Here is a 14974-nt window from a genome sequence, read left to right as displayed (position 1 = left end):
TACTTAGGTAAGAAAACCTAACCCTAACTTGTCTTAGGGTTTCCGACTAGCGTAATAGATGAATTAGCTAACCTATTCCCTGTTATAGGTTATTGTGGTGCCGTAGACAAGACTTAACTTTTAAAACTGAGTTCGCTACGAGTCTACCGGCGAAAGGTGCGGACTATAAACGTATAGGTTATGGTTTTCAAGGCTTTCAATGTCGGTTAATGGTTTATTACTGATGTGGGTGCTATTTCACATGCCAAATGCGATGTTTGTTTCGCGTTTCAGATATATATAAACTATGTGGAGTTTAGTGTATTCCATGTATTTGTAGAAAAGACCGTATACGTATGGAATTTGAAAATGTGTTGCCATGATTAATTGTCGTGTGTTTATACTAGTTGTATGTGTAACAACTCCTTGGTGAAGGGATTTACCCTAATACGTGCTATTACCAACATACGTCATGTACGTTGGAATATGTAGTCTAAGTGTTTGTAGAAATGTCTGAATGAGCAAGTACTTGGCATCAGGTACTTTATATGAGTATTGAGATAAGATTCTCATGTGTATGATTTCCTCCATGTAACTTATATTATAATGTCTGTTTTACTTATGAAATGTGCATGTGTAAATTCCTGTGTATGTTGTATTTCATAACATGCTCAAATAGTTGTAAGATTGGAATCATGTGTTTATTACTGCTTTGACTATTTTATACGAATACTTGTTGGAATTGGATATGTTTGGGACTACGATTTAGTCCAGGCAATCGGTATCAGATCTTGAATAAGTGGCTGAGGTTGTTTTCACCACACAAGATGCGTTCGATGAACCCGAGTTGTACTTTGATTGTCAGCAGTGGTTAGGCCACACGAAGTGCTCGTGCATTTCATGTCGATTAATTCGATGTGCGCTCGTAATAGTCGAGCTCGTCAAGCAGCCTGATTGACCCGATGTATGTTCACCATGTATGGACGCTACTGCTTGAATCTAAGGTACCAAACTCACCAGTGAAAACCCTTTTAACCTTGGTACCTCGATCCGCTAAGACTCATGAGCCGGGCATGGTGGTATGGGACATCGTGGTCGAGCTGTCGGCCTATGCTGGGGTGACGAGCCTCCCCGTATTGACCAGTGAGCAACCCAAACTCGTGAGCCGAATGCGGTGGTATGGGACACTGTATTTGAGCTGTCGGCCTACACTGATAAGGTGACGAGCCCTTTGTAGTGACCTCGAGCATACGCTAAGACTGCGTAGAGGCGACGAGCCCTTACGTGGCAACAGGAGTACACTAGGCTTGCACTGATAAGGTGACGAGCCCTTTGCAGCGACCTAGAACCGTATCATCGTATGAGATTTACTAGGATTGACAACCCTAGATTGGATCATCGTTTGAGAATTGATATAAGGGAGATACCTTAGCTTCCCAATCCTACTATATGAAAAAGACTAATAAGAACTTGGTAATCACGTTCATGCACCGCACTACATGTGCCGTTTGGCGTTGGGTAGAGCACTGAGGAAGTGACTGACATACGCGACCGTTAGATGAAGATCGCAGAGGGAGTGCAGTCGAGGGCATGCATCATTTAATCATACCATTCTTGCATTAATCAGAGTACTTAGGAATGTTTGATTGTATTGTTTTATCATTACTGCTTGACTGAATTGAGAGCATGTTAACCTTTGCTTTATTGTTCCACTGAGTTGATCATTCACTCCCACGTTACGGGACAGTGTTGTACACACCAACCAGACTCTTTCTTAGATGCAGATGGAGACCCGATTGATGAGGTGGAGGCGGACTTCGTAGATGATGAGGATGCTTTCTCCTATATGCAGTATTCTGGCGGGTTTACCTAGACCGTTCTGATCGGCGGGGCTTCAGGGTTATGCTTATAGTGGACTATTACATTTGACATTTTGTAATTTGAAACAATGCATGTAATTATTGACCTGGCAATGCATACATACTTTGGGGACCTATACTGAGTTATAACGCTATACATATTTGAGTAAGTCTTCCGCTTGCGTAGTACAACTGTCCCTGGATTATGTTTTGCTGATTTAGCTTAATCTTATTCATTTTTTATGCACTAATACAGACAACATCTAATCATCATTAAATATGTTGCATAAGTGATGCGTTGGAACTCGGGAGTTGGACTTCTACTCGACTCCCGATTTTCAGGGCGTTACAGGACGTCATCATCGAACCAGATCGATGATGGGGCCCTCCTTCGTACGTATGTATGTGCGTAGGGGAGGTGGCATGCGTGCGCGTGTGCGCATGATGTCCCCATCATTATGTCTCGTCTTCCTTTAATTTTTTTTCCTCTTAATAAGGGCATATAGTAATTGTACCCTTCTCCTATTGTTATAAATGTAGTTGGGCTGCACATGCCAGCCCCATGACCTTCTTTTCTCTCTCAAATTCTCTCCTCTAACAACCAGAGAGCGGGCAAAAGCTAAATCAGTGGTTTGGAGGAAGACTCTAGAATCTGATTCTAGAGGCTTAGAGACTAGCATAATCAAGCCGTAGTATTTGAAATGAAGTTTAAGTAAGAAGGTTATAGGGGCAAGGTGTTAGTTAACATCGATGGTTAAGAAATTCCTCAAAGCCATATGTTTCATTACATTGATTCTGTCATTCGAAAGGATGAGGAGATTGACGAGGATGTTTTGAATAGAATTAGAGCTGGCAGGAATGGATGAAGTGGAGGTGTCTCTTGAGTGTTGTGTGATTGCTGAACGTCCACCAAACCTAAGGTTAGATTTTATGAGGCCACTATTTGGCTGGCTATGCTATATGGGGCAGAGTGCTGGGCAGTTAGAATGCAACATGAGCAGAGATTGAGTGCTACAGAGATGAGGATGTTGAGATGGATGTGTGGGGAGACTGGGAAGGATATAAATAAGAATGAAGGCATATCTGAAGCAATCTAGCAGCCCTAATAAGAGATGAAGTGATGGAGAGAACATTGAGATGGTTTGGTGATGTGCAACAAAAACTGGAGACAACTTCAGTGAGGGGAACATTGATTGGGGTTGAAGGCCTGAAAATCAGGAGGAAGAGGCTTGGATTGAGGTGGTGAGAAAGGGATAAGTAGGCTTGTTCACTTACTAAAGATAGGGCCTTAGATAGGATTTATTGCACAACAGAATTTGTAAAGCCTGCCCCAAATATCTGAGACAAGATTCTGATGATGATGATCATTTGTTCAGTTTTCATGCTTTGCTGTAATTGCTCTTATTTTATGCCACACTTCTGAAGCTTTGTGAATCCTCCCTAACTGATGCAATTTATTTGCTATTCAACTTGTTCTGCGGACCGTCCTTTTCAAATGAAGAAGCAGTTTCTTCTTCAGAAAAGGATAGTAGGTGGTTGTTTGGTTGCTTATGTACAAGTGGGATTGGTCTACTTCTTTCTCCCAAGGACTCCAAATAGACAAATTGCCCTTTTATGGATTGCTTCCTATTTTCATGATATAAAAGAAGACTTTAATTGTACATCTGCCAAAAGATGTTACAGAGAGAGGTTATGCATCCTGCTTGCGATGCAATGCTGATCATTCCTTTCCTAACCTCTTTTGTTGATTTAACCCTGTTCAGTATAATGTTACCATGTCTTCTAAAGGATCGAATCTCATTCGACTTTGTATACCCTTTGATTATTTTCCTACCAAAAAGGACATCTTTAGTAAGAAAATTCATCTGTGTTGTTTGGATTTCTTTTAAATCGAACATTTTCATATCTGGTTACTTTCATTTACTTATAGACTGGTTCAATGAATCTAGGAGGAGGCGGGAGAATTCCCAGTAGTGGCAAGGCACAACAAGGGTTGTCACTGCAAGAAATCAGGGTGCCTCAAGAAGTACTGTGAGTGCTTCCAAGCCAACATTCTCTGCTCTGAAAATTGTAAATGCATGGACTGCAAGAACTTCGAAGGCAGCGAAGAGAGAAGGGGTCTCTTCCATGTCGATCATGGCAATGCCTTGACCTACATCCAGCAGGCTGCTAATGCTGCCATTACTGGAGCTATTGGATCCTCTGGCTATGCCTCCCCTCCAGCAAATAAAAAGAGGAAGACCCAGCAGGACCTCTTCTTCAGCACATCAGTCAAGGATACACCTGTTCACCGGTTTGGTCAGTTCTCACAGGTATTTTCTTAATATTCAGATCCTAAAGAGAGAAAATGTTTGATGGTTGACAACCGGCTAGGCTGGTAATTGGCTGGGCCCAGGCCAGGAAAAATCGATATTTTGAATAGGACGGGCATGAGTTCAAAATCTGGGCCTAAACCAACCCCAGGCCAGCCTGTTGCCAGCTCTACTCATGGTTGTGAATCGGAACTTCAATTGAATTAAAATGGTTTGAAAATGCCTGTTTTATTTTATTTTTTGATTGTCTTTTTGTTACTCAAAATGGTATTTGTTAATATTTTAAAAATATCTGCAAAAAATTCTTTTTAGAACTTTTTTTTTTTCTACATCTGAAAGTGCGGAAATTGCTACAATAATCAAAGTTACTTGTCTTTTTGTAAATGGCATTCTTTTACTATTTTTCATTAAAGTCATTTTGTTTCTTTTTCTTGTCTTAAAGCTCTCTTGTAATTTCATTTTAACATGGTTACTACTGCCATTGCTGCTACCACCACTAACACAGCTACTACCACCACAAATTATACGTGCAGACTAAATAAATGGTCTGCCTCTTTATCCAGATCAATGAATCAAATATCAAAACCTAATATATACCCACATGTGCACCTATTCTGTACTCACATGTGCACTGGAATTCATCACTATATGTGTTAGCCCATGAGAATTCTAATACACATAGATCCTTTACATTTTCGTTTTTGCTGGCTGCCTATCTATCCCAGATTTCATGGTTTCTGAACTCCTCTGATTCTAACTTCTGTTAATGTCCCTCGAACTCTTGTCATCCTTGCTGTGTGTAATATTCTGGATTTGGCTATTATACATATTCAAGCCATTTAACTTGACCTGGTTCCCAATGCATGCCAGGTGAATCATCTGAGGGCTACTGCACCCACCTCTTCCTTGTCTTCTGTTCCCGTAGCACGGGTTAATCCTGCAGCATTGGGGTCTTCGAAATTCACATACAGGTTTCCATCTGTTGTCCAATCTTCCAATTGCTGTGATTTTTTATGCGAACTTCTAGTAAGCTTTGCTGCTTCTTATCTTTACAAAAGTTCAACTCCATTTTGTTTGTGCTTAAGGTCTCTGTTAGCAGACATCATCCAAGCAGGGGATGTGAAGGAGCTCTGCAGACTTTTGGTTGTTGTATCAGGAGAAGCTGCCAAGACATTAGCAGGTAAATTAATAGAATATTCACACTCACGAAGCATTTCACTTTACACCGTATGTAGTATTTTCTGTCCCAAAATGAAGAGTATGCACAAATAGTAAGATCTTGTATAAGTTGTTGGCACTGTGTTGGTACTTGGCTGAGTTAGTCAGTTTGTTTAAAGAAAAACTCGACTAGGGCTTGATGAGGGGAGTCCGAATCTTCTCAGAACTTGATTGAGTACTTTATTTTTTTTTATTTAAAGATTGTGTTGAATCTGACTTATACTTTAATTATTTGAGTTTCCTGAGTGTGCATCCGCAGGGAATAGTCTCGCCTCAAAATGGGGTGGGGACACCCTGTGTTGTCAAAAAAAAAAAAAGAGTTTCCTGAGTACCCTTTCATTTATTTTTTCCTGTAAGTAGTTGAGCTTCTTCTTCTTCTTCTTCTTCTTCTTCTTCTTCTTCTTTTTTTTTTTTTTTTTGAGTAATCAATTGAGTTTTTCCGGTTTTAAATAAGAAAAATCATTCCCCTTGATTGATCAAAGTTTCAATCGAGTTGAATCGACTCACCTTTTCTGAATACTCAATTGTGTTTCTCAATGTTGGTTCAAGCTGAATCCTTCTCTGCTCTAGTGACTCTAATGTGACATCTTATTGACTGATGTGGTCGAAAATTTCCAGATGAGAAAGGCCTTACAGAGAAATCAACTGATAAAGAAAGTCAAACGGAAAGTTGCCTTGCTTCTTCAAGGCATGATGGCAACAGTTGCCCAAAAGAACCGGATGTTCGGGAAGCTTCAGCAGATGATTTTTCAAGTGTGAATCAGGGGGAAAAAATGGGCACGGATGAGTTGGGTTCGGATGGTGCTGATGTGCAGAAAGGAATGCCAATGTCTCCTGGAACACTTGCACTAATGTGTGATGAGCAAGACACGCTATTCAACACATTGGCATCACCATCTGGATCTGCTGGTCATGGCCGTGGGACATCTCTGTGCTCTCAGTACAGCAGCCAGGGCATAACAAAGATCTATGCAGAGCAGGAAAGGCTCATCTTGACAGAGTTGCGGGAGTGTCTTCTAAAGCTCATTGCCTGGGGTAAAAGACAAGGTAGGCAAGCCCCTCAACCTAACTGTAGATTTTTACTTCAGAGTCATAAACACTTGTGAAAAGTCGAATTGTGAAAGAGGAATGTTAAAATATTATATGATGCATGCTTCATGGAGTTCCAATGATTGCAGACCTAAAACGTCACTGTCCCATACACAGAACTTGTCTATGGTGATTGAGACTTTTTTTTTTTCCACGCACACACCCTCACACCCACACACACCACAATGGGTACTCAAGCCCATGACCTTAGTGTTGAAACTCATGTGAGTCTACCACTATAATGCAGCGGCATTTTCACATCGGGCTCAAGTGGGGTCGCCTGTGGGATGCAGGGGCACCCTTAGGGTGGGCGGGGCCCACGGGAAAGGTCTCGTGTTTGAGACTCTTCATCGGGGGTGATTAATGCGTATTTCACATTGGGCTCGAGTGGGGTAGCCTGTGGGATGTGGGGACACACTCGGGGTGGGTGGCCCGTGTGAGGCGGTACCCATGTGATTTGGGGGCCACCAGGGGGGTTCGGCCGAGGTTCTAACCCATGAGATGTGGGGCCTGGGCTATGAGATAAAGGAATTAATTTTCCATACTCTTAACAGTTCAAGCTTTTAGAGCAAGTGGTTAATTGTCCTGCATCATACTAAGCCATTAGTAAGGACCCAAGGTGATTGGGACTTTATTTGGTGAACCATCATGTGAATGGTCCATTACCAAAATTCAAGGTGATTAGACTAAGTCAGCCATCTCATAGATGGCTACAAAATGTTTATCTCTGCAAATCTAAGAAAAGAAAAAAGGTAGAACAGAGAGCAGTTGATATTGAATGGACAAAATTCACAACGATCAGGCAGTTAGGATTGCCTTGTCACTGACATATTTGGACTATGCCCATCTTGAATGAGCAAAATTCACAAGGATCAGATGGTTATAATTGTCATTTCACTGACATTTTCTGAACTGTGATCTGTGTGCGGCCTACCAGATTAATGGTCTTGATCATCATACACGTTTGTCACCTTTAAGTTGGGGGCTCCATTTCCTAGAATGTCTATGAAGGGTGCTTTATAGTAGCATTTCATATTGGGAAAATAACGGTGTCAATTTCTTAATCTGAAGTGTTGCTTGAAATGGCAAATGTATCATCGAGATAAGAATTTTTTCTCTATCTATCTCCAAAACAATTTATAAATATCTTTGCCAGTTAAGGGGCCAATTTTTTTATTTTTTTATTATTTTTATTATTTTTATTATTTTTTATACATTGATTCAGTGGCTTTTCCATGAGGAAAAGTACAATTTAAAAGAAAAAGTATGAATAATTCCCGTGCTTGAATTAGCTATTTTCATGCATGCAAGTTTCATGCACATGTCTATTTCTTTCATTGAGTAGGAAATGCCGAGAATTTTCCTCTTTTTTTTTTCATTTTTCTTGTGAAACTGCTTCATTGAGCATGTACCGGGCACACAACCACGTCTGTTATGTTAAAGAGGTATATGGTCCTCAACCTGAGGATATGCACAATATATGCTTGGGTGATGCATTGTACCGGTGTCGCCAATGGTTCACTGGTTTTTAACCGTTGGTCTGATGTGATTCCTGGGAGATGGACGTGTCAAAATTCCCAAGATTTGAAGATCCCGCCCACCAATCTGGGGTCTTTCTTTATAGGAACATGGACTGGTGTTGTATATCTTCCTAATTGTCTATTGAATACCACAAGTTGAAAGGTTAGGATTGTCCCACCAAGGAGATTGTGGGCAATAGTGCACCTGTGATTTGCCCAACAGACCAATGGTCTGCATCACTGAACCATGGGGCCCACTTGTACAAGTGAAAACCCAAGTTTGATATGCACTCTGATCGAGGATCCAAAACTACTGTAGTTAAAAAACTCAATTTACCTTTTGCTACACATGATAATATGATCCAACACCCATCTCACCATTCATGTGAGCCCCATTTTAATCATTCTAACACATCCACGTGCTGGGCCCACTTGGGAGTCTCTATTGCCCAAACAATACCCAGATTAGATGATCCTAACCATCCGATGCAGTCTTCAAATGCATGGCCCAACCAAAAAACTTTAGGCAGCAATCCGCTTTCAATGATCACAATTCCTTTAGGATCATCCAATCAAAGTGAATTTGGGCCACCGGCATTCCACTGCGGGACCACAAGTTGACTGTCCAGGCCAATGGATCAGATCATCCACATGTCCAATACATGGCTTTTGCTTTGTACTATGATGCATATGGGTTCTATAGGATCATTTTCTAATGTAGGGGCATTTTCACACTGGGCTCGAGTGGGGTTGCCTGTGGGATGCAGGGGCGCACTCAGGGTGGGCGAGGCCCACAGGGGAGGTCTCATGTTCGAGACTCTTCACCGGGGGTGATTAATGCACATTTCACACTGGGCTCGAGTGGGGTAGCTTGTGGGATGTGGGAATACACTCGGGGTGGGCGGCCCGTGTGACGTGGTACCTATGTGATTTGGGGCCTACGAAGGGGGTTTGGCCGAGGTCATAACCCATGAGATGTGGGGCCTGGGCTATGAGATAAAGGGATTAATTCGCCATACTCTAACAGTTCGAGCTTTTAGAGCAAGTGGTTAATTGTCCTGCATCATTTTCATTATATGCTAATTTTGTACTTATAGAGGAAATCTGGTTGTCTTCTTTTTTTTTTTAAAAAAAAAAAAACAAAAAACCTATGAAGAGAATTGTAATTGGCGTTGAAGAAAATGGTTTTCATCATCAACTTGTCTTGTTTCTCTACCGAGGACCTATATTGTTCTGGTATGCTCGGGTTTTAAGTTTGTACAAGTGGGCCCCATGATTCAGTGATCTAGTCCGTTGGTACATTGGGCTTCACTGTTGATGGTCCATGCCCCCAAAATCACCCTGATGGGAAAATTCAAACCTTGCAAGAGGATATCCACATTCAATTGCAGGATCGGGTGACTAGAATTTTCCAATCTGGTATAGTTTTGGGTTATGGTCTTTCTACATTGGGATCCAATAGATTAATGGTCTAGATCATGAAACCATGTGCACCACCTCTACAAATTGAAAACCCAAGTATACCATGCATGTCATGGAGTTGTGATCCTAACAATTCACACACACACACACACACACACACACACACACACACACACACAAAATGTATAGTGTATATAGAGGAATGGTCACAACTCACAACAAACACTAGGCAGCTCCACAAGGAGTAGCTACCATCCCCATTGGTGGAAAAGGGACTCACCCCTGAAATGATGGGACCTCCCCATGATTTCTGGCCAGCAAGGTTTGAATAATGGTGTTATGACACCATAACTGCCAATTGGAAATGGAAAACAGTTCTGGGCCATGGGAAAATAACCCCGTTTTTTATCCAAAGAAAGGAAGAGAAAAGAAAAGAAAAGAAAAGATGTTATAATCTGTTACTAGTGTTTTCGGTAGTGCTCGTAGCTTAGCATGTGGCGTAGCTAAAGCGCTGCGTAGCGTATGTAGGTAGCGTAAGCTACAGGGCATGTAGCGTAGCGTAGAGTGTGGCACAGGTAGCATACATTACCTGAAATTTCCTTTTTTTTTTAAAAAGTGTTTCTTCCATGTTAGTTCAACACCTATTTTTAAATGGTGGTGATTCATCCCTATCACATGTGGTACTACATTAGTTCAGTCCGGACCATCCAAATTATGGTCCATATCGTGGATAGAGCACTTAAATCAATCTGGACCATCCAAATTGTGGTCCATATCGTGAATTTGTGATGTTTCAATAAATTAAAAAAGAAAGAGATGGAGAGATTCAGCATGGAAATATGTGGTTGATGATCTAGATTCGCAGTCAAGAACTCAAAAGGAATTATGCATTTTGTAAATTTCATCATATTATTCTATTATTTTAATTAAAAATATTAAGTATCGTGCAGCTTACATTACAGGCTATAGATGGTCAAATGCTAAGCTATGCACTACATGCTATTTAAAACACTGGCTATAACATAATGCAATCATAGAATTGTTTTAAATGGCTTTCTATAAATAGTGGCTGTTATTTCTATGTATGACAACTGTTTCATAATAGCCATTTTTACATTACATAACACTGGTGTGACCGTGGGCTGTTACAATGGATGCTACGGGGCCTTTTCAAATCTTGATCCCCAGTTGTATAGCCAATGGGAAGTGTGGACCACCGAACTGAATCCAAAGACTGCTATACCTATCTTTCTGATTGGGGAGGCACTTAATGTATGAAATTCAAGTCTTGTTCACTTCCAGTGGAATGGAACTGAGCTTTACATGATCTGCTCTAGTTTTTTATTTTGCTCATAACCACTTTATCTGTCAGTGATATAACTAGTTAGATTATCCTTTTTTCCCACCTTGTGAATTCTAATTGATTTTTCTTCTTCTTCTGTTATGTTACAGAAACAAAGTATGCTTCTTTGGCTGCGAGAACCGAAACACTGAGTCATTCAGAACCATTTGTAGGTAATGGCATTCCAAGGGCAGCCGCCGCAGAGACATCTCCATCTGCAAATGGCGTCACTATCTCTTCTAATAACTGTCTTCCTCCCAAGGTCAGGCGCGTGTTTGGGAATGGAGAATTGAAACCGAAAATTGAGAATTTGGAGATGTAAAAGAAAACATTCAAAGCATGTCAGTGCATCTCTGTAAAATTGGGCCATGTCTTGATCTGGGCCATCTTGCAGCCATTGCTGCAATCATTAAGAGAATGTCATTCATGGTTCTGAAATCCAATCTTGGTCGAAGGATTAAGCATGACCTGACCCATTTTTGGTCATCAGCATTGCATTCAAGGTTTGCTAAGCCCATGTGCATGTGTACTTCCAACCCATCATTATATATGTCAGCACAGGTTCCCACGATCCTAGCCCACCATCAGGTGGGCCACAACATGTAGATATTCTAGCAGTGAATGAAAAAATGGATACTAGAAAGAAAAAGCCATCTTAGCAGTCCATTTGTTTCGTTCCCTGTGGCCCACCTGATAAATCAGCCTGCCTGTTTTTCAGGGAAGAATATTTATAGTCTGGCCCACATTTGTGGAACACTCAGTGGTGATGTTTTGGCCTGTGATCTAGCATTAGATGAATGGGGCTACATGTGTGTGGGCGTAACAAACCTCAATGAATTCATCGTTCCTTCCAGTCTTGTGCTGAGTATTTCTCCCTTTGCTCATGGCTCATGACGACTTCTCATTAGAGAAATGATATAGTGGGCCAGCGCATGCAAACATTCCCATGCACATGGTTGCGTATGGATGTTGGCGTTCACATCACCTATTTGGACTGTCCATTATGTCCAGTTGATTCTTCTTTCCTTACTGTGCAAAGATCACAGCAATTGGATGATCACAAAGACCCGAGACTGGACCTATCTCCTACAAACGGTCTTGTCCATCCATTTTTAATGCTGCCGACAGACAGTTTGGACGATCCAAACAGTGAGTCTTTTTCAAGGCAGGCTAATGAAATGTGGGCAGGACCAAATGAATGGTCCAGGTAAGTGATGTGGATGCTGATTAGTTCAAATGCAACTGTGTGCATGGGAGGGTTTTTATGCATTAGTCTGCTTGTGCATGGGAGGGTTTTTATGCATTAGCCTGCTGGAATTGGTGTGATTCAAAATGTAGATTTGGAAATGAAAACGTCACATTATAAGAAATTTAAGGAAATAGAAACCCATGGAAAAGAACACTAAATAACTTTGCTCATTTAACCGTGCATGATTTTATTTATTATTATTATTTTTTTTAATGGAAAATTAGATGAGGTGAATGGTTAAAAAGTGAGTACTCTTTTCTAAAAAAAGAAGAAGAAGAAATTCTTATTTTCTTTAGGGTTTTTTGATTCTTTCTATTTTTAGTTTGTGCTTATAAAATTCACAATTTTTTGAGGAAAACCATAGAATGGAAATTGATTTTCGCACGTCATATGGAAGATTGTTTCTTTCCCGCTTGAAGAAAAGTGTCCCACCAATCCAAACAGAACGTTAGGGATAATATCCTTATACTTGGGGCTGTAAATGCGCCATATGCGCACTGCGCCCAAGCCTAGCGGATTTTTTTTTCTCTCGCACCCGCGCATACCATAATGGGTAAGTGTTGTTGTGCCGGTTATTCTGTTGGGCCTTCACTAGTTTGTTGCTAGTCATGTCTACATGGCTGCACTGCTAGTGAATGTGGACCATCCATCCAGTTGGCTAAATTGTGGAGAGCCCGGGGTAAGCTGTTAGTGAATCTGGACCATACATCCGGTGAGCAATAGCCCCAATGGAAATTAAAAAAATCACACAAGGTGCAGAATCCTAGCTTTTATCCATAAAGGGTAATTTCAGCGAACCATTGCTTCCTTCAGCTCTACACATTGTACTGCTCGTCAATCTGGACTGTTCATCCAGTTGGGAAGATCCACACACGAAAACCAAACCAGATACACAACCAGAGCTTGTGTGTTCGGCAGGGTAAAAAAAAGAAAAGGAAAATCACTACTAGGAATTAAAAAGAATAATAGAAAAAAATTGCACCAGCCGGGAATCGAACCCGGGTCTGTACCGTGGCAGGGTACTATTCTACCACTAGACCACTGGTGCTTCAGATGGTGATAAAACATCTAAAAATATTATTAATCTTTTAAAATCGTACGGTTGTTTCGCACACCTGTTTTGCAGTCTAAGCCTAAAGCGAGCGGGCATGGGCCTGTTCCAGCCTCATTCCAAAGGGGGTGGGCACGGGCCTTTTCCAGCCTGGCCCATTTTCATTTCTACGTATGGTAGAAATTCTTCCAAAGGGTCCCTATGCAAAGGCTGCTAATTTCGGCCAAAAACTCAAGCGAGGTGAAGAATGAGTAGGAAGATACAGACGAAAGCGAGCAAAAAGGCTCCATCGGATTCAAAGCCATTGGATAGTGTGGGCCCCAGGCGTTGCGTGTATGGCATCCATCCTGTCCAGCAAGGCCGCTGCACCATAAAATTTGGATGCCCCAGAAGATCAGTCTGGTCTAATCATCAAGTGGGCCACAACTTAGAAATTCACAAGCCTCAAAGTTCGTGCAGCAGCCCAGTTGATGGTTTGATCAACCTGATTTTTTGGGCGACCATTTTCACGGTGGGGTGAGCCACTTGGACGGGTTGGATCACATAATCACATCAAGGTGGGCCCCACACGCGGGTACAACTAGTTGCCTATCTAGATAGGGGTACAACGTTCATTTGGTCAAAGAGAAGTGTGAGGGAATCTGTGAAACAGGCGAGAGGTAGGTACCATAAAAATGCATGACTGAGGAGAGGAGGTTGATGCGCATGGCTTTGACACTGCGACTCGTCCGGATTCGTTCAGGTCTGAGTCGACTCCAGACTCGCTGAAGAATCGGGATTGACTCGTACCGCTCCCAGATGAGTCAGAGCTGACTCGGACGAATCGTCAATCTTGGTAGCGAGAGTGATGCGGTGAGCCCGAACTAAAAAGGTGGATTTTGGACGTGAGTTGCCTGTGCCCCTGACGAGAAATTCACGAGGAATCCACCCCAACCATCTGTTTTGCTGGCACATGTTAGTACATGAACTAAAAAGTGAGGTAGATACAAAACTCAAATGGGCCACACTATAAGAAACAATGGAAATAAAAATGCCCACCATTGAAACCTTCCCGAGTTCCACTGTGATGCTTATATGCTATACAAACTGTTCATAGGGTCACTCCACTGAAATGAACTGAAAACACAAATATTAGTTTGATCCGAAACTTCTATAATCCCTGAAGGTTTCAATAGTGGACAATCAATCTCCGCTATTTCCTGCCGTGTATCTCACTTGAGTTTTCGATCTAGTCATGTTCTGAGTCCGCTGCCCGAGTATATATGAATGGAATTTGAATCTTTTGCTTGCCATAAATAAAAAAATTCTACCTATTGCAATTTAATTGGGCCATTTCATCACACTACATTTAATGCAGTGGTGTTAATAACGTCAGTAATAATGTGGACCAATTACATCAATGAAATCATGATTTCATTGCCTGTGGCACGCAGAGGATGGGGATTCATACAAACGGCAGCTATATTAGATGGGATTGGAAAAAGAATCCTGGTATTTAGGTCAATCTATTCTACAGTTGAAGCACGATTTGGGGCAGATGCCCTTTTTCTGGAAAGATGGACACTCGTCGCTGTTGCCATGGAAGTAATTTGTTTTCACATCACTCGAATAGCAAATGCTTTAAAAATGTAAAGTACATCACATGCATTCATTTGCATACTTCCATCGACGTCCGGTAGACTGCATTCATTTGCATACTTCCATCTACATCCGGTAGACGAAAGTATGCCTTTTCTCCGAAAAGATAGACACGTTGTTGCTGTTGCCCCAGTGAGCATTCTGTTTTCACATCACTTGGATAGCAAACGATTTAAATGTAAATTACATTGCATGCATTCATCTGCATACTTCCACATGTCTGGTAGACGGAAGTATGCCTTTTTGTCCGGAAAGATGGACATTTGTTGCTGTTGTCCTTACAAGCATTTTATTT

The 14974-nt window shown here is 41.5% G+C and overlaps 1 protein-coding gene and 1 non-coding gene across 3 annotated transcripts in view; one reads left to right on the top strand and one right to left on the bottom strand.

Moving 5' to 3' along the window:
* LOC131257145 (protein tesmin/TSO1-like CXC 5) overlaps nucleotides 1-11179 on the top strand; it is a 31941-nt gene extending 20762 nt beyond the window's left edge. For both annotated transcript variants that reach the window (XM_058258204.1, XM_058258205.1), the window contains 5 exons: nucleotides 3788-4150; nucleotides 5021-5121; nucleotides 5236-5330; nucleotides 5987-6415; nucleotides 10852-11179. In XM_058258204.1, the coding sequence (XP_058114187.1) occupies nucleotides 3788-4150; nucleotides 5021-5121; nucleotides 5236-5330; nucleotides 5987-6415; nucleotides 10852-11063 (1200 nt within the window). In that variant the 3' untranslated portion in view covers nucleotides 11064-11179. The remainder of the gene's footprint in view (nucleotides 1-3787; nucleotides 4151-5020; nucleotides 5122-5235; nucleotides 5331-5986; nucleotides 6416-10851) is intronic.
* A 1788-nt stretch (nucleotides 11180-12967) lies between these two features.
* Nucleotides 12968-13038, bottom strand: TRNAG-GCC (transfer RNA glycine (anticodon GCC)). Its single transcript has one exon. It is a non-coding gene; the product is annotated as a tRNA-Gly (tRNA).
* Nucleotides 13039-14974: the final 1936 nt, after the last annotated feature.

This window comes from Magnolia sinica, chromosome 1 (genome assembly GCF_029962835.1).
Source record: "Magnolia sinica isolate HGM2019 chromosome 1, MsV1, whole genome shotgun sequence".
Classification (NCBI taxonomy): domain Eukaryota; kingdom Viridiplantae; phylum Streptophyta; class Magnoliopsida; order Magnoliales; family Magnoliaceae; genus Magnolia; species Magnolia sinica.
This window is presented reverse-complemented; position numbering and strand designations above follow the sequence as displayed.